The sequence below is a fragment of the Rhinatrema bivittatum genome, chromosome 13 (assembly GCF_901001135.1).
Source record: "Rhinatrema bivittatum chromosome 13, aRhiBiv1.1, whole genome shotgun sequence".
Lineage (NCBI taxonomy): Eukaryota > Metazoa > Chordata > Amphibia > Gymnophiona > Rhinatrematidae > Rhinatrema > Rhinatrema bivittatum.
In genome coordinates this window covers 5,654,082-5,672,709 of record NC_042627.1, presented here as the reverse complement: position 1 = coordinate 5,672,709, position 18,628 = coordinate 5,654,082, and the positions used below count along the sequence as shown (strand labels likewise).

Below are 18,628 nucleotides of genomic sequence, written 5' to 3'. Positions count from 1 at the left end.
GAGGGGGTGTATAGCTGCACCTCCTGCTGGCAGTGGTGGATGTACTCCCCGGCTGGTTTTTTCTTCAGAGGGGGTGTATAGCTGCACCTCCTGCTGGCAGTGGTGGATGTACTCCCCGGCTGGTTTTTTCTTCAGAGGGGGTGTATAGCTGCATCTCCTGCTGGCAGTGGTGGATGTACTCCCCGGCTGCCCTCAGGGATGCGCACAGCTGGCTGCACCCTCCACTACATGGCACAGAACTACAGCTGCTGTAAAACAAGCGACTCGCACGGCTGGGCAGCGGCTCACAGTCATTTGACTGCTCTGCCTATCTGTAACTCCACCCCGGCCTGTTGGCTAGCGGCCGCCTCTTCTAATGGCGCTTCCTGAAGCAGGAAGGCTTGAACGGCAGCAGCATTAGACGAGGCAGCTCCCAGGAGCGAGGCTGCCCTGCTGACTGCTGGAGGAGATGGGCAGTACTCAAGTTATAAAAAAAAATGAACATGGGTAACTGCTGAAACCCTTGCCTCAGCAGACTTCTCTGCTCCCCTTCTCCCGCAACGACTCAGCCATCCCTTCCTTCTTCCACAGGCTTCTGGTCAACCCCCTCCATCTGCCAACCCTCCCCCCACCTCCATTCCCATTCAGTCTCCACAGGATGTGCTCTCTTCCCCCTACCTCTTCTTCAGCAAGCTTCTGCATCCCTCTGCTCGTGGACTTTTCTCTCTCCGTCTCTCTCCACATTCTTCAGTTTCTCATAGGGTAACCCGTTCTCGCTCTCCCCTATGAGTGAGGAATTGGTTACCATACGAGAAGCTGCCATGATTGGCCAAACCTTTCGGTGGTGCTCAGCTCAGTCTTTCGCCCTGACCACTGTTCCCTTTAAACCTTTGTGAGCCGTGTGCGTAGAAGAGTTCTCATGTGCGACATCTTCGAAGCAGCCTACAAGTTTGTGCAAGGTCACAAGGGGCAGCTGTGGGATTTGACACCTGTCAGTCTCTGTTTTGTAGGCGGCTCCTCTACCCACTAGGGCTACTCCTCTACTCCAAAGTGACTTTCCTCACATCCCCATCTCCCACCAGATTAAAATCCTTCGGCCACATTGTCACCACCCTTCCAAAACAGAAGTCTCTTGGTCCCTCCCCCTGTGGGATTTCCCCCAGCTCATGGCCCCGCCCCTCCATAACACAAAAAAGCATTCCCCGTGCTGGGCTCCAGCTCCTTTCCCCCTGATCCCTCCCCCTTTCCTTACAGAGTCTCTACCAGGGCTGCAATTTAAAACAGCGGCCGCCCGACCCAAGCTCCCCTTTGCTCTGCAAGAGCGTGCGTAAACCCCAGTAAGCGCAGAAGTGCCGGCCGAGAGAAAAGGCGCAGCCCGGGAGGCGCAGTCTGGACAGGGCAGGGCAGCTGGCCGGCGCGCACAGATTACTTCTGCTCCAGAGGAGCAGCAAGTATTAAAATAAAAAAAATTAGGGATAGTTAGGGGAGGTGTAGGGGAGGGGAGGAGAGGGGAAGAGGGAGGAAGGATAGAATTAGGTGTAGGAAAGTCCCCTCCCAGTCCGCACGTTGCTTTGTAAATTCCCCCTCCCCCTTTGTGTGCACGAGTCGCGGGCCACCCCCACATGAGCGCGCTCCTTTTAAAATTGACCCCACATGTTCCAGCCACAGCATCGCACATTCCAGGTTCAAATATAGGACTTAAACTGCAGGACTCGCTGCACTTCAGTAAGCGTTCTGGGAAGGAAATGGTGGCGTCTGAATGCATATTAGTAAATAGGGCCCTTAGTGCACTTAATTATACACCCAACAGATGTGCTGTGCAGATAAAATGATTTACAGTGTTGATGTTTCTTTGAAATTGTGGTGGCCATCAGGACCTCTTGTGCCGCTGCTCGTTCTCACCCCATGCAAATGCACAAGGAAGCCCTTCCCTCAGACTACACTGTCCCTGATAGCACAGGGGGAGAGAGTGAAAGAGAGGCACTGAGAGGGACAGGAGAAAGGCGAAGAGAAATGGAAGATTACTGAAAAGAAGGGGAGAAGGACAAAGGGCACATGGAAGGTCATTGGGAAGGAGAAAAAGCAAGAGGAGGGACATTAGGAAAGAGTAGGAAGTGATTTACTCTTGAAATCAGGGACCTCACACCTCTGCCTCTGTTGTGTTGCCAGTCGTGATCCCTACTTCCTGCTGTCTAGGCTCTGCCTCCTCCCTAAAGACCCTCTGAAGCATGATCCGAAGGCTTAGTCCATTCTTCTGACCCTGACTGCCCACAAAGAAATAGACAAAGGGGTTAGCTGCACTGTTGATGGAGCAGAACAAGGCTGAGATGTCAAAGATGATAGCGGGAGGTAAGGTCCTGTTCTCATAGCTCAGCAGCATAAGAATTCTCATGGGCAAGGCAAAGAGTAAGAATAAGACCACTGTGGCCATAATGACTATGTAGAGCTTGGAGGAGTGATGTCTCCAGGAGTTCCGCTTGATCTTGACAAGCAAGATCAAACTGGACAACACCATAAGGGGAGTAAAGATCAGGAAACTCAAGATGCAGACCAAGATGAAGACTGCTTGACACTGGCTGTGTTCAACAATCATGAAGTCCACGTCACCGGACAAGGTGGAACGTTCATCGCAGACAATATATTCGATCAAAGTGACTAAGCACGAGAGTATCCACAGGATGGCACACACAACAGCGGACTGCTGCTTCGGGCGCCGGCAGCGGTACCAGATCGGGTACAGGACAGACAGACATCTCTCTACACTGATGGATGTCAGGAGGTAAAGGCTGGTGTTGTAGGCAAAGGCAAGCATCATTGCTAGAATCAGAAATGTGTTAGCATTTTTGTGAAAGAATGTTAGGGACCGAAACATTGGATTCAGGAGCAAGACTAAGCGGAAGATGGAAATGCCAAGAAGGATACTTATATCTGCCACGGCCAGGTTCAGGATGTAGACGGTGAAGGGGTTCCTCTTGATCCTGAAACTGAGGAACCAAATGACAATACCATTTCCGAGGGATCCACAGGTAGAAATGAACAAAGGAATAATAAGCAGGATGACTTTGTGAGAGCCTGTGTACTCCATGGATTGATTTTTCCCAGCTGTCCAGGTTTCTAGTGTCGCCGCAGTGGTGGATAGATATTTCATGGTCTTCTCAAAGGAAATAGTAAAATCTTCACACTGTTCCAGATATAGATACTTGAAATAAATAAATAAATATGAGTTGTGTGAGCTCCAGCACCCTCTAGCGATCAAGATCAAATTGGCAGATTAAAAGGGTAACAGTCCACACAGCTCCTAATGACTGCGGCCCAACCTTTGGTGCCCAGAGCTCAGAAAAAACGTGACTGAGGAGTGCAACATATCCGCTGCCTGTGGTAATGAGAAGTTCCTCTTTCCTCAATTGAGAGACCACTAAGGTTCCTAAATTTGGTTTGCACGATGCCTTCCCATTGGATGAGCTTTTTTCAGGCCGTAGATCCTCTGCCTTTGATGAAAGTTGCACCTTTTTTCTCTCGCCCAAGCTCTCTTCTCTTTTGATGAATCTAAAAAGATACAAGAATTAGATTACCAGGTAATAATTAGAGCAAATGAATGACTGAGGCCCTCAGAAGGACAGAGGGCCATGCCATACTGCCACTGCAGGTGAAGATGAAGGTGGCCTTTGCACTTTATGTGTAGATAGCATTGCACGCTATAACATTTCCTTAGTCTTTCTTTAACTTATATAGCACTGTATACTACAATAAGCTTGATTTAAACTATCATAGTGATAACACAGTGCAGTACACCTATAGCACATTTCCCCCCTATGATATAGTGTTTCTGTGAGTTGCTGAGCTGCAGCTTAGCTAGGGTGACCATATAGCTCCATGTCAAGGGAGGACAATCCTGGTTTTACCTCATTGCATTCATAGAAACGTAGCTCTGATTTCTCTGCTTAGTTCCATAAGAAAAGCAGAACTGTGTCTCATTGCATGCACTGGGGCAAATCAGGAGCTGGGTCAGTTTTTATTTCCCTTGACAAGGAGCTACTTGGTCACTCTACATGCAAAGGTACATTTTAAAACAAACGGAGGGAGTGACCAAGTTGCTCCTTGTCAAGGGGAAAAAAAACTGAACCAGCAGAGAGACAAATTTACTTTTAGATTTTAGGAATTTTAGGGTTTCCCCAGATACACAGGGCATGGCCATGGGATACTAGGCAGACTCCCCTAGTAATCGCAGGGCAAGTGTAAGGTCTTTTAGGTTCACCTCCATATCTGGAGTTTGAGTTTCACTGCAGCTGGCTACAATTTCTTCTGAAATGTCAGGCAGGCTTCCCTGCTAGTTGAGGGGCCAGTATATGACTACTCGTATCTCCCACCCCTCAGGGTTCACGTCCCTGGGCACAGGGACTGGTGCAAGGGTAGTAGGCACCCTAGGCGAACCTTCTGCCTTGCGCCTGCCCTGGTCGCTCCGCCTCCTAGCTGCTTCGCCTCGCTGCTCACGGCCTGACGAATCTGTACTTTTCTTTGCCGCGAGCGGAGTGCTCGTGCCACTACATGGCTGCTCTTTGCCGTGGCGCCCCCTACTGGTCGGCGTCATAGGCGACCACCTAGTTTCGCCTAATGGACGCGCTGGGCCCTGCGATTGTATGTATGTTTTTGCTGGAGTGTACAAGAACTTAAATTTTTGAGAAATGCTTGTGTAATGTCACATCGGCTGCAGCCTCCACCCTGTGGCCAGCGCATCTTACCACCATCTTGCTCCAGGCCCCGAGATGCCACTAATGCCAGGCCTTCTCCATCCTCCTTTAGGCACACATGGCCTCTATTTCTAGGCCCCGCGGTGGGAGCTCAGTGCCTCCCTTATGATGTCAGCCCGGTGGACCATTTCAACCATAACATGACTGCCAGATAACATCTCAGTAACAAGTCCTTCTGTATCCGCAGTGCTTGTTGCTAGCAGATCCTTTGCCTCACTCCCGTGCCTTGCCTTGCTCTTAAGTCTTGTTCCAGTGCCCTGTTTCATTGCAGCTCCTGCCTTGCCCTCCAGCCTATGCCTTGCCCTGCTTCCTCCTCCTGGTCTTATCTTTGCCTTGTCCTGGTTCCTCACCTTGCTCCAGTCCTCTTTGTTCTCATCCTTGTCCTCCTTGGACTGATCTCTCATGCCTCAGTCTTCACCTGGATTCTGTCTCAGCCCAATCTCCACCGGCCTTGACCTTTGCTTGGATATTGACCCTGCCTGTCCACCGCCTACCTCTACCCTTGCCTGGACATTGATGTCATCTGACCACTGTCCCTCCTGACCCTTGTACTGCTCCTCTGGTGTGGACATTCACCAAGTCCTGTTGGCCTCAGAACCCAAGCGCTCAACCACCTGCTGGGGAAGAGGCTGGTATACGTGAAGCTTTCATCTCAGTCCCAGCCCAGAGCATTTGCACCTACTGTCAGTGTGGGCCTAGCCCAAAACTTGCCCACCTGCTGTCAGCTCGGGCCCAACCATGTCCACCTGTATCAACCACCCACACAGCCAAAGGGCTCATACTCTGTGATAGTATGAGTGAGTCAATTTTGGGTTTAACTGTCTTTTAGAATGCTGGTTCTTCCACCCATAAGTTCTGGGAGTATTTGTGAAAAGCTTATTGCACAGAAAACAGAGTTCTTCTCATGGAATCCTGCCTGGCTTGATAAGGATTTTTCTCTGTTCTTGTTGTCATGGTCCAATGTTACTTTCTGTGTCTTTCTCTGCTCCCTTCCTTCTTCATTTGTCGGGATGGGATTGTCAGCGCTAGCGAAACCCATGCTTGCAGTACCAGTGATGCTGAGTAGGAAAAGTGTGGTGAGATTAGAGGAGTGTATGTATAACTGTGGATTTTCATAGCTGTGCTCTATTTAGAAATAATATATTTTTGCACAGTAACATGTTCTAGCATGCCCGATTTATCTTTGCTTTGTCATTTTCTGTGCTCAGCAAGCTGAAAAATAAACCCAATCCAGATTGTAACTCTCTTTTTGTCTTATCTGTATTAGTCCTCTACTCTTCTTGTTAGCCTGTATCTAAACAGCTAAATTCCTTTAAGAAAACATATGAAAAATATAATAACTGTTATGCATAAGAAAGATAAACCTAAAACACAGTATAGGAAATAAAATCCAAGAAACATTAGATGTTTTACTCAATCATAAAAACAAATATCAGCTCTGAATCAGCCTTTGAAATAGCAGATATGATTGCAAATGAGACAGCTAAAGATCTGGTAAGATGAAACCATCGGATTAGAAAAATCCCACCATTATCATTGCTATACACGGTGTGGGCACATTTGAGAAATAAATCAATAATGATTCAGAAATGACTTTGGGTGCAAGTAAGGGAACTTTGTCACAGTGTAATTTGGGATCTTTGCACTGCACCCCCACACAAGGCCCAAGATGGAGGCAGGGAAACAGCCAGGGACCACTGGAGACGATGTCAAGCAAAGGGTAAGAGGCAGGAATAAATACCGGCCGGCTGAAAGTGGCAGGGAAGGAAAGGTCAAACAGGCACAGCAAGGGGGGGTGGACAGATGGCTCCAGGGGCTGGAGCACGAAATCATCAGCACTGAGGGACAAGGCAGACCGCCACTCGGGGAAGCAGAGGAACAAGGCTAACAGATCCCTCATGTTATTTTACTAACTGCTATTGTATTTTATTTATTGTCATTTTTTATTGCCATTTTTCATTGATATTTGTTTATTTATTAATTAAATATTAATTGTTATTGCATTTATTTTCATTTATTAATTATTTATTAATTGTTAGCATTGTAATATATATATTTTTTTTCTGTTCATTTATTAATTGTTATTTATTAATTGTTAGCATTGTTATATATATATTTTTTTTCTGTTTCTTGGATTAACTATGTTCATTGTAAACCGCTAACTTGAAGCGATAGTTACTGTTCATTGTAAACCGGGGTGATATGTATATTATACAGGAACCTCCGGTATATAAATCCTTAAATAAATAAATAAATAAAATAAATCCAGCCTGGCCACGGTACCCAGGACCTGCCAGATATGAGGTTAGAGCTTGGAGCTTGGTTAAGGGGTCTTTGGTTTCGTATGGGGTTTGTTTGTTTGTTTTTACCATTCTGAGTTATTGTGTGGAGGCCTCAGCCCTGATGGTAGAAGTACAGCCCAGAACGAGCCCTGTTCCTTTTGCAGAATCTGTAGAGACTGGCTGGATGTCAGCGACACTACATCACAGTCTAAAAAAACAAAAACAGTTTGGTAACTGAACTTTAAAACATTTGCCCAGATAATTTGATACTAAAAACATTTTAGCAACAATTAATAAAATTCCCAAATGCATCATAGCAAGGAGAAAAGACGACACAGCGTTTCCTCTGCTTATCAAACGCTGGTCTCATATGGGCTTTGTCAGCACTCGCACTCTGCTCTCTCTGTGTCTTTTGCAGGGTTTGCAAGCAAACTCTGCATCAGAATTAGGGTCACTCCCCCAGCCAGGTTAACCTGGAGAGGCTGATCCATGCATACATGGGATACGTATCCTACTTTTCTTATGGAAATCAGAACTACAACTCCAGAAGTTTAAATGGAGACTGGATCAGGCTGTCGGGAGTGAGCTGAGGGAGATGGGAAGCCTTCCAACCTCACGAGGGAGCGTGGGCAACGTGTGCGTGGCCAGACAAACCTGATACTGCTCTCTCTCTCACCACTCCTTGGTTTGGTCTTTGCTGTCTCCACTAATGACTTCTTTGAATTACAATCTGAAGGGCAATAAAAGGAATGTCTGAAAATTGCTTGCTCTGGATGCAGATGTGTGGACGGATCGACAGTGCCTGGACTCGCACCCGGAGGTGGATCAGAGGCGAAGTCAGGTCGGAGGAAGCAACAGCGCATTTAGGTTTGGAGTTTCTAAACTACGCTTGTTGGTTTCCAGGGAAGAAGTAGCTTCAGATCTCTGCGTGCCCTTTTTCCCCATTTTTTGCATGCATGCTCTCTCGTTGGAAATTGGTGACTCAGACTTTGCAGCAATCTGCAGCATTTGGAGAATTGTTCCTCTGTGTCAGCCTCTCCTACCTCATGTACAAAAATGCATTTACAACTTGTGCTATATATCAATGCCCATAAAACGCAACGGTCTCCCTTACGTTTTAGGTCTCTGCTGGGTTAGCTTTGTTTTCCAGGACCGGAGATGCTGTCCGACACCCCCCCCCCCCCTTACCCCCACAGCACTTACCTCTCCTTATCCCAGGCACAGTGCTTAGAGCACCAGACTAGAGGGAGCAGGACCGAGATCTCCGGTGTTCCCGCCCCCTCACCCAGGCTTGACCAATCGGATCAGCACCTTCTGTTCTTCTCCCTTGGCTCCACTTGCTCAATTCTTCTGAAAATGCAATCTCCCTTATGAGCAGAGCCCAGTGCACAGGATGCTCGTTACAGCCGCTTTCCTAACGTGAAAATCATCTTGGAGCAGGAACTACGCACAAAGAGCAAGGCACTCTTTTTTAAACATTTTATATCCCTTGGCAGTGAAAAGTCACCAGCAGACAATATTGTCATGCACCGACGTGATGCAACCAGGAGCTCATTAGGCGTACAGATGGAGGGAAAGGATGCAGTGCTGTTAGTTTTTGTACCCAGCAGTCATGGTCAACCAAAATTATTTCTCTTGCGTGCTGTCTGCTTCTTCCAGGAAAGACTGACAGCAACGCTGACATACGCTACCTGCTTTGTGGCAAGAGCACTACTGCAGGCAGCCTGTAACACTCAGCACTGGACCTCTGGTAGGGGGAAGGGTGGCGGTTCCCAGTGTGACCGGAGGGGAGGGGGAGGACGGGATCAGGAGCTGGGCGTTGAATGGGGAGAGGGCCTTGGGCCATTATGACCCATGACTTTTTAAAAATTAATTTGGGGAGTTGGGGGAAATCAGGCACTGTGTCCCAACATCCATTTTTGTTATTTTGGGGGATGAGAGGATTGCCCTGCGTGTCTGCTAGTTTTGTTGTTTTGATTTTTTTGCATAATCAGCTATAAGCTAAATGTAAAGTTTTCCCATAAAGCCCACTCAGAAAACATTAATGAAGTATATTCATGGGTGACAGTGCTCATTACAATTCACGGGGGAAAATAAAAAATAAAGGTACAGTATTATTGTTACTATTAAGAATGACACAAGGGAAACAGAAGTACTCTGTCTGAACAGAAATTGCATAAAAGTAAACCTCCCACACCAAAACACCAACTTCCTGCACTCATACCGTAAGCACCTTACCTTAGAAAGGCAACACTGAATATATTATACCAGGCCTTAAGACACCAATACACCTCCTATTAGGAAAACGGACCAAGTCAGGCTGCTATAGAGCCCTACACAGAAACTACACGCCAGCAGAAAACCTCACCTGAATCACATGTGCTGACCCTCACCTAACATAGAATAAAGAGACCAAAACGCATAACAAGAAGCATGCAGACAAAAACTGAACTGGAAACTGCAACAAGCCAGAGTCTCTGTATGCAGTGTAACAAAGGAAAAAAGAAACATCACCCATCCTTATAAAACAAATCAAGAAATATAAAATCATCAGCAGTACTAACAAAAAGAACATATTTCGAAACAGCTGATGAGTGGAATATCCAATAATTAAAAACTCATATAAAACATTTCCAGATACCAACAAAATATTTCAAAATAGCAGACACAAAGGCCCAATAATGAAAAATAAGGATAAAAAAATGCTTTGCTCTGCATAACTGGGAACATTTGATATCCAGGTGCCCTGAGATTGTTTTGCATTGCAGGAGGGATGGTTTGCTTGGAATTTTCTCCTCTCTCTCAGTCACACACAAGCGCTCTCTCATATACTGGCGCTCTCTCACTCACTTACATAAGCTCTCCCTCATGCACATATACACATGCTTTTTCTCTCACTTATATAGGCTTTTAATCACACATTTACATATATGCTGTCTGTCTTCACACATACAGGCTTCCAGTCACACACTTACACACATGTTCTCTCTCTCTCACACACAGGCTCCTAATCACACACAGACACACATGCTCTCTCTCTTACTTACATCTGCTGGATGGGAGGCATAACCCAAAACCCATTGTCTGGACTGATCCGGGTACGTACAGGGAACCAATGTTTCAAACTGGGGAGGCAAGCCTATTTGTTTCAGGGTAGCCACCCCTTAGCAATGCTGAGACCAAGTTTGCTGTTGTTCCTGTGGGGGATTTGATAACAGATTGGATACATACACATACCCCACTGACCTCTTTTTGAACCGGATGGTGATGGTGTTAAATATCTTTTTTTTAACAGTCACGCAAGAGAAAGGATCTCTTAATTCGACAGCCTGACACTTGTCTCCACTCCCTCCCTGCCATTCACAAGCAAGCAGCATTGCAGGGACCGGAGTGGAGTCATCCAGCATCAGGCTCTCGGGTTAAAAAAAAACCAAGACTCGGATTGTAATTGTGGCCATGTGGTATATGGGCTAATATATGTGTTTGCCCTAAAGTGTAAATACAAAAAAAAGAAGTAAAAAACAGATAAACAATAACAGACAGAATACAGAAAAAAAAATATCAAAGGCTCGAAGGTCAGGATAGAAACTTAACTGAATCAACCACAGCTGTCCATAACACGTGACAAATGTTTGCTCAAACAGTGGAACAAAGACAAACTTTTATAAGGATGTTTGAAAAACATTTTCAAAATCTTATTTAAACAATCTCCACCTATACCAATCATCACTGAGACAAGAGAGTCACTTAACTTCTCAAATGTGTCCACTGTCATCCTGAAAGGGGAGTCCCGATCCATCTTCATGCCACCAGGCCTGGATTTCCCAATAGGCACAGTAGGGTCTGTGCCTAAGGTGCCAAACACCTGGAGGCCAGCAGGGCCAGATGCAGATTTGCTGCCTCCCAATGGTGCTGAGTATCACACTCTGCAGAGAACAGCCTTCTGCTCCCTACTCCAGCCCCTCTCTCCTCTCGGTGCACGGGGAGGCTGGAAGGGAACGTGCATAGAAAAACTGCTCTACTCTCTATTCCAGCCCTTCCACTCCTGTTCAGGGCAGAGAACAGGGGGTGAGAGCTAAGGCCAGAGCACACAGCAGGACCCTCTGCTCCCTAATCCAGCCCCTCTCTCCTCTCGGTGCACGGGGAGGCTGGAAGGGAACGGGCGTAGAAAAACCGCTCTACTCTCTATTCCAGCCCTTCCGCTCCTGTTCAGGGCAGGGACCAGGAGGTGAGAGCTAAGGCCAGAGCACACAGCAGGACCCTCTGCTCCCTAATCCAGCCCCTCTCTCCTCTCGGTGCACCGGGAGGCTGGAAGGGAACGGGCGTAGAAAAAACCGCTCTACTCTCTATTCCAGCCCTTCCGCTCCTGTTCAGGGCAGGGACCAGGAGGTGAGAGCTAAGGCCAGAGCACACAGCAGGACCCTCTGCTCCCTAATCCAGCCCCTCTCTCCTCTCGGTGCACCGGGAGGCTGGAAGGGAACGGGCGTAGAAAAACCGCTCTACTCTCTATTCCAGCCCTTCCGCTCCTGTTCAGGGCAGGGACCAGGAGGTGAGAGCTAAGGCCAGAGCACACAGCAGGACCCTCTGCTCCCTAATCCAGCCCGTTTCCTATCATTCAGGGACATGAAAGAAGGCAGGGCTGGAGCAGAGAGAGCACAGCAAAGAAGGTTGTGCCTTAGATCTTCTGCTGCGTTGTGCCTTGTCCGGAAGGGTGAAGGAGGGACCGCGGCAAAATTCTGAATCCGTCACTGCCTCCCACCACCCCCCACCTCATCTCAGGCCTCTCACCTTATCCATGTTTTGCCCCTGCGGGTGCCTCAGGTTCGGGAATCTTCAAGGCAAACATCAACAGATAAAGTTATGTGGAGAAGCAAGGCCATTCAAGAAGTTTGAAAGAACGGATGTGTTTCGAAAAATGCACCCCCTAACATGGGAAGCCATGCAAGACAGAGGAACCTGTAAGTCAGCCATGGGCCAATCTGAATGGATGCCTGGCTCATGGTAGCAGATATCAAACATTTAAGTGATTAAATGGCAAGACTTTACTTCCCATAATCTTTTAAATGGTTAATACTTTGCATCCCTAAAGTCAAGAATCAAAACACTTATCATCCTAATAAGGAATATACATGAATAATGCAAGGCCATCTGATCCTGTCCGCTCCAGATTCAATGTTTTCGGTTTTTCAATTACACATTAAAAATGTTTTTAAGATGTTGGCATGCGTATTAGAGGCTGGTGGTCTACCAAAGATGACCTTTACGCCACGTTTTCGTCCTGGTGGATGTCCATCCTTTTGTACATTATAAAAACTCTTTTTAAATGTTTTCACTTCAATTATTAAGAACAAAAGCACTGAATCTTGATCAGAGAGGATAAGACAGACTTCTGATTAAAAACCGCTACAGCGCTGCGTGTACGAGGAGCACATAAACCCTGTAACTGACCCCAGTTTTGATTCTCTAACCCACAGAATCACTTCATCTGTTTGCAATCGGAAATTGTGCATTATTCATGGGGGAGAGGGCCACCATCTTGAAACGGCCCTGCTTAGCTCTCCAGGAACCTCAGCTCCGGGGGATCCCCCCACCCGTGGTGATTTCCTGCCTGGAACCTCTCTGAATGTTTCCTTTCCCCCTCCCCCCACCCTGGAAAAGGTGGACAGCGCCACTGGACCCGAGCCTGTCTCTCCTGTGTCTCATGTCGACGGCCGAGAGCCGGGGTAGACAGGACAAGCTGGAGCAGAGGGTCCCATGGCTGCAGGGGGCTCCTGTTCCACCACAACAGATTGAATTAGGTCCATGTCATGTTTCGCAGACTTCCACGGGTACGGCCCTGTTAAACCTTTCACAGCAAAAATGAGCGACACGGGTGGTACCTTTACAGACTAACGGCTTTTCTAAAAGCAGAGCTACACCTGTCCTGTTTCTAAAAACAGAAGACAGCTTGTTGTATTGTTAAATACTCAGAGAGGCAGCGTGTCTGCTCCAGACAGTGAGAAAGAAGAAGTGTGGGCACAGGTCAGGAACATTCACTCCCACAGCAGAGTCCCTGCTGGTGCACGATGGGCTCCAGGCCTTGAAACCCAAAACACAGACACTTTCACCACTTCTCAAGTGCTTTTACTGAATGCAGAACAGTACAATCCAGGGCCAAAGAAGACAAGAATCATCTGGTGGGATTGCTCCAGGGAGGCGTCCTGGTCCTAGAGTCGGAGGGGAACGGATCGCCCGAGAATAAAGGCCGCAGCAGACCAGGCGAGGATGACACTGCACGCGCTGAGGAGGAAAAGCAGCGGGTTAGTGAGTAAGGAGAAAAAAGACAGCGTCTATTGCACGTATGGAGAAGCACAGGTTATAGAGGGCAAGGACCTGAAGAGCAGCACTGTACATGTGGAGGAGGCCATCGACCATGCCCACGTATGAAAGTGGTGAGGCTGGGCCCAGTTAAGTCCACTGTGCCTTATATGCAGGCTTACAGAGGGGCAGAAAGCAGCCTGCATTTCGTCCTAACCACAGTCTGTCTGCTTGGAATGGTTTCTCTACCGTACATTTGATTTCATTGTATTTCTCACTGCATGAAGTCTCCTGTGCTGTTTCTACAGTGTGTCAAACATTGATAAATGATTTCCTGACACCTGCAGTGGTGCCAAGCTGCTGCTGCCGCCACGGGAGCTGACCACGGCTGCAAGGTCTGGCAGAGTGCCGAGGAAGGACTCCAGAGACTGGTCCCCAACGCCATTGCCTGGAAGGCTCCTTGTAACAGGATTTCTTTTTTAAAAAATTTCTTTTCATGTGTACTTTCGTATATAAAACCAAGACCCAGGGATATTCACAATTCAAAACCATTTCCACTGATAAAACAGGAAATAGGTCGTTTGGATACTACGGGGAAGTGACCCATGGTGAAATGGGGCAGGGTAAGTAAGAGTGGAGCTTGCATTTTCACAGTCCTGCACATACTTTCCTCTGTGTACTTTCCAACGTTTGGACCCAGTTTCCATGGCTGGCCGCCTATTCTTTACATTTTTCATAAGACGAGGTAAAACTTAAACTTCCTTTGTATTAGGAAACACTTGGAACATTTACAACTAAGAGAATACAGGAAACCATTCCAATACTAGGTCAAACAGCTCGACTGAGGAAGCAGAAATAGAATGGGAGACGAAAGTAAAACTTTAAGGAAATCGCATGAGCCTGTTCTCTAATAATAATACAATAAATTAACCTCACTGCGTAACATTTGGAACAGAGGAAGATGTTAATCTTTTGGAATCTAAAAAAGACCAAAGCTGTTCCAGAGCAATCGTTATTCATCTAACAATGCACTTGCAAGGAAATCTTAATCGTTGCTTCCATAGCTAAAGTATTTTGTCTCAAAGAAAGAAAACCTTTATGGCTTTCCTGTGTTACTCTGGAAATATTCACAATGGCTGCATTTAAATTGCCCTAACAAAGGGAAAGGAAAATTGGTTCTTACCTGCTAATTTTCATTCCTGTAATACCACAGATCATTCCAGACAAGTGAGCTTATGCATCCCTACCAGCAGATGGAGACAGAGAACAAAACTTTGAAGCACTGCTACATAAAGAGTGTGCTACTGCGGTCCCTCAGTATTAACCCGTACCCAAGCCAAGAGTAGACCCCATTCCCCCCCCCCCCCCTCTTTAGAGCAAACGGGACAAAAATATAACCTAGGGTTGGAAACCCCTGAACTGACAAGCCAAATAATATCAGGCAACGTCCTGCTAACTGCTTGCTCAGAAAAGGAAATAAAAAAAAATAAATAATTAAAAAAAGTTACCGGTGAAACAACAAAAGGCCCCTGATGCACACTGGCTAACCTTCACCAGGAAATTTAGTCTTTCAGCCACAACAGCGGGTGGGTTTCTGGAATGAAAATTAGCAGGTAAGAACCAATTTCCTTTCCTTTACATACTCAGATCAGTCCAGACAAGTGGGATGTATCAACACAGCCCTACAGTGGGCGGGAACTCAAAAGACCTACACACACAGAACACTCTCACCAAAATATGCATCCTCTTGCGCTCGAACATCCAAAAGGTAATGCTTGGTTAAAGTATGTAACGAAGACCACACCGCAGCCCTACATCTCCTGAGGAAACACCAACTGACACTCCACCCAGGAGGTTGCTTGTACCCAAGTCAAATGCACCTTGAGACTTGCCGGAATTTCACGACCTTTATGGATATAGGCTGAACAAATGGTCTCCTTCAGCCATCTAGAAATCGTAGCCTTAGAGGCTCTCTCCCCTCTTCTTGCTCCACCGAACACAAACAGGTGATCTGACCTCTGAAAATTATTAGTGACTTTAATAACGCAACAGCATGTGATGCACATCCAGGAGATGCAGATCTCTATCCTGCGGAGATCCATGCAATCAATCCGGAAAGGCCGGCAGCTCAACCATCTGATTCACATGAAAGGAAGGCACCATGTTCGGCAAAAAGGAGGGAACCGTACGTATGGTTATCCTGTCCTCTGCAATATGCATAAATGGATCCCGAAAAGAAATCACCTGAAGTTTGGAATCCACCGGGCCGAGCAAACAGCCACCAGGAAAACTGTCTTCAATGTCAAATCCTTCACAAAGGACAGTCTTAAGGGCTCAAAGGGTGCACACTGCAGAGAACCCATAAAACCACACTGAGGTTCCAATTCAGACACACCTTTCGAACCGGAGGTCACAAATGCTTAGCCCCCTTCAGAAAACGCACGACATCGGGATGAGTGGTCAAAGACCTACCCTGGAATTTGCCCCGAAGACAACCCAATGCCAACACCTGAAAGCGAAACGAACTACAGGCTAGGCCTTTGGACAAGCCTTGTTGAAGAAAGGACAAAATGTGCAGAATTCCCACTGACAATGGGTCCAGATCCTGTTGAAGTCACCAGGACTCAAAAACCTTCCAAACTCTACCATACGCCAAAGTCGTAGAATGTCTCCTAACCTGAAGCATAGTGGAGATCAGTGATTCAGAATTTCCCTTCAGGTGCAACCATCGCCTCTCAAAAGACAAGCCGAGAGACAAACGTGATCCTCCCAACCTGAAAATATGGGTTTTTGCCGCAGCAGGTCTGGCAGATGAGCCAAACGCAGAGGCCTGATCGCCAGATACACAAGGTCCGTGAACCAAGGATGACGAGGCCACTCTGGCGCCACTAGCACCACGGTCCCTGGGTGCACCTCAATGCACCTCAATACTTGACCAATGAGTGGCAATGGGGGAAATACATACAGCAGAATCCCAGTTGGCCCTGGGCATATCAGAGCATAGAGTTCTACCGATCCAGGCTCCCTTCGATGACTGAAGAATCTTGCCTTGGCTCGCGTTGACATGAGATCCAACTGAGTGAGACCCCACCTGGCACAAAAGTGATTACAAGCTTCTGAGGACAGTTCCCACTCCCCGAAATCTAGCTGTTACCTGTTGAGGAAATCCACTGTATGTTATCCACTCCTGCAACATGTGAGACCGCAATCCCCTCGAGATGCTACTCAGCCCACACAAACAAAAATTGAGTCTCCTGAGCAACAGCGCAACTCTTTGTTCCTCTTTGTTGATTGATGTATGCTACTGTTGTCACATTGTCTGAGAACACTCTCACCATCCATCCCTGCTCTGCATACCACCCTAGTCTCCAGACAATTGATTGACCAAGACGCTTCTGCTGTTGACCAAAGCCCCTGGACAGACCGACCCAGGCACACTACTCCACAGCCCTTGAGGCTGGTATCTCTGGTGACCACCACCCAAGTCCGCAGGCTCCAGATCCACTCCTTTCTCCAGATTGTTCCTCGATAGCCACCATGAAAGACTGGATCTGGAGTCTCCTTGCAGAGGCAACAGCAGATGATATTCTTCCAACAAGGGTTCCACCTAGACAACAGCGCTCCTTGCAAAGGCCGCATGTGAGCAAATGCCCACGGAACCAAATCCAACATGGAGGCCATGGAGCCCAGAATCTGTAGGTAGTCCCAAAGTTTTGGCACTGAAAAACTCAAGTCTCTGCACTTGCAACTTCGTCAGCCCGTCAACAATCAGGATCACCCTGCCTTGACAGGTATCAAAACAGGTGCCTAGATACTTCAAAGTCTGGGATAGAAGCAGGTGACTCTTCGCCGCATTGTTCACCCACCCCCGAGAACTGAAGATGTTCATCATGCACTACACTGACCAAACGCACTCTTCCTCCATCTTTGCCCAAATAAACCAATTGTCCAGATATGGATGTACTAGAATCCCTTCCAGTCTCCAGGGCTGCTGCCACAACTACCATCACACCTTTGTGAAGGTTCAGGGAGCTGTAGCTAAACCAAAGGGCAAAGCCCAAAAACGGAAGTGTCATCCCCAACACCATGAAACGGAGAAACTTTTGATGGTCTTCCCGAATGGGAATATGCAGATAGGCTTTGGTCAGATCTAGGGATGCAAGGAATTCTCCTTTTTGGACCGCTGCTATTACAGTACGTAGTGTCTCCTCCTGGAAATGTGGTACTCGCAAGGCTACATTTACCTTTTGTAAATCCAAAATGAAACGGAAAGTTCCCTCTTTCTTTGACACTAAGAAATAAATGGAGTACCTCCCCTGTCCCTGTTCACTCAGTGGAAGCGGAGTAATAGCCTCTAAGCTTAACAACCTTTGCAGAGTCTGTTCCACTGCAACCCTTTTATTGTAAGATGAACAGTGGGACTCCAGAAAGATCTCTCTGACCAGGCGTGAAAATTCTAAGGCGTAACCCTGTCTTAAGACCTCTAGCACCCACTGGTCCTCTGTGCTATCGGTCCACTCCTCGTAAAAGCGGGACAACCTGCCCCCTACCGCTTCCAGCAAGGAGTGGACGGGCCTGGCTTCATTGTGAGGCCTTACTGCCTTTAGATCCCTGACCGGAGGTGCCTCTGGAGGATTTGCTGGTGCCCCAACGATTGCTTCGACCCTAAGGTTGCAGCCCCTCTGGGACGAAACCTCCTTGAATCCCAAATACCTTCTTAGAACTTTTCTTATCCTCGAGCAGCCTGTTTCCCTTGGATTCTCTGAGGGACTTCATCAGCTGATCTAACTCCTCCCCAAACAGCAATCTTTCCCTTAAAGGGGAGATTTCACAGCTGGGCCTTGGACGACAAATCGGCCAATTGCGTAACCAAAGAAGCTAGCGCCCCAAAACCGCATTCCTGGCAGAGGTATGCATCAAATTGTATAGCGCATCAGCCACATCAGCTTCCAGCCAAGCTGACTGAATGGGACTAAACGTCCCACTAGGCTCCTGCTCCTTCTGAATCCAGCATAAACAGGCCTGCTACATCATGCTGGCACACACCATGGCTCGAAGGCTTAAGGCAGACACTTCAAACATGTGATTCAACTGAATCTCCAACTTGCGGTCCTGCACATCCTTAAGCGCAGCCGAACCCGCAACTGGAATTGTGGTCGTCTTGGTTACAGCCGAGAATGCCACATCTACCTTAGGAGTCTTTAAGTGCTCCAAATATTCCTCCAGGATAGAGTTTTGCCATGGCCCTACCGACCTTTAAGCCGGCTGCCGGGAAATCCCACTCTTGGCTGATCAGCTTCTGTATCTTCTTAGGCAAAGGAA

At 47.5% G+C, this 18,628-nt stretch overlaps 2 protein-coding genes across 3 annotated transcripts in view; both read right to left on the bottom strand.

The window, feature by feature from the left end:
* Positions 1-1,835: 1,835 nt before the first annotated feature.
* MAS1 (MAS1 proto-oncogene, G protein-coupled receptor) lies at positions 1,836-3,499 on the bottom strand. The gene has a single exon (XM_029575427.1). It carries the CDS (start codon positions 3,125-3,127, stop codon positions 2,120-2,122), a length of 1,008 nt encoding a protein of 335 aa, XP_029431287.1. The 5' UTR covers positions 3,128-3,499; the 3' UTR covers positions 1,836-2,119.
* A 9,617-nt stretch (positions 3,500-13,116) lies between these two features.
* The window catches only part of PNLDC1 (PARN like, ribonuclease domain containing 1), a 51,661-nt gene continuing 46,149 nt past the window's right edge, over positions 13,117-18,628 (bottom strand). For both annotated transcript variants that reach the window (XM_029575437.1, XM_029575438.1), the window contains one exon: positions 13,117-13,288. In XM_029575437.1, coding sequence (XP_029431297.1) covers positions 13,216-13,288 — 73 coding nt within the window. In that variant the 3' untranslated portion in view covers positions 13,117-13,215. The remainder of the gene's footprint in view (positions 13,289-18,628) is intronic.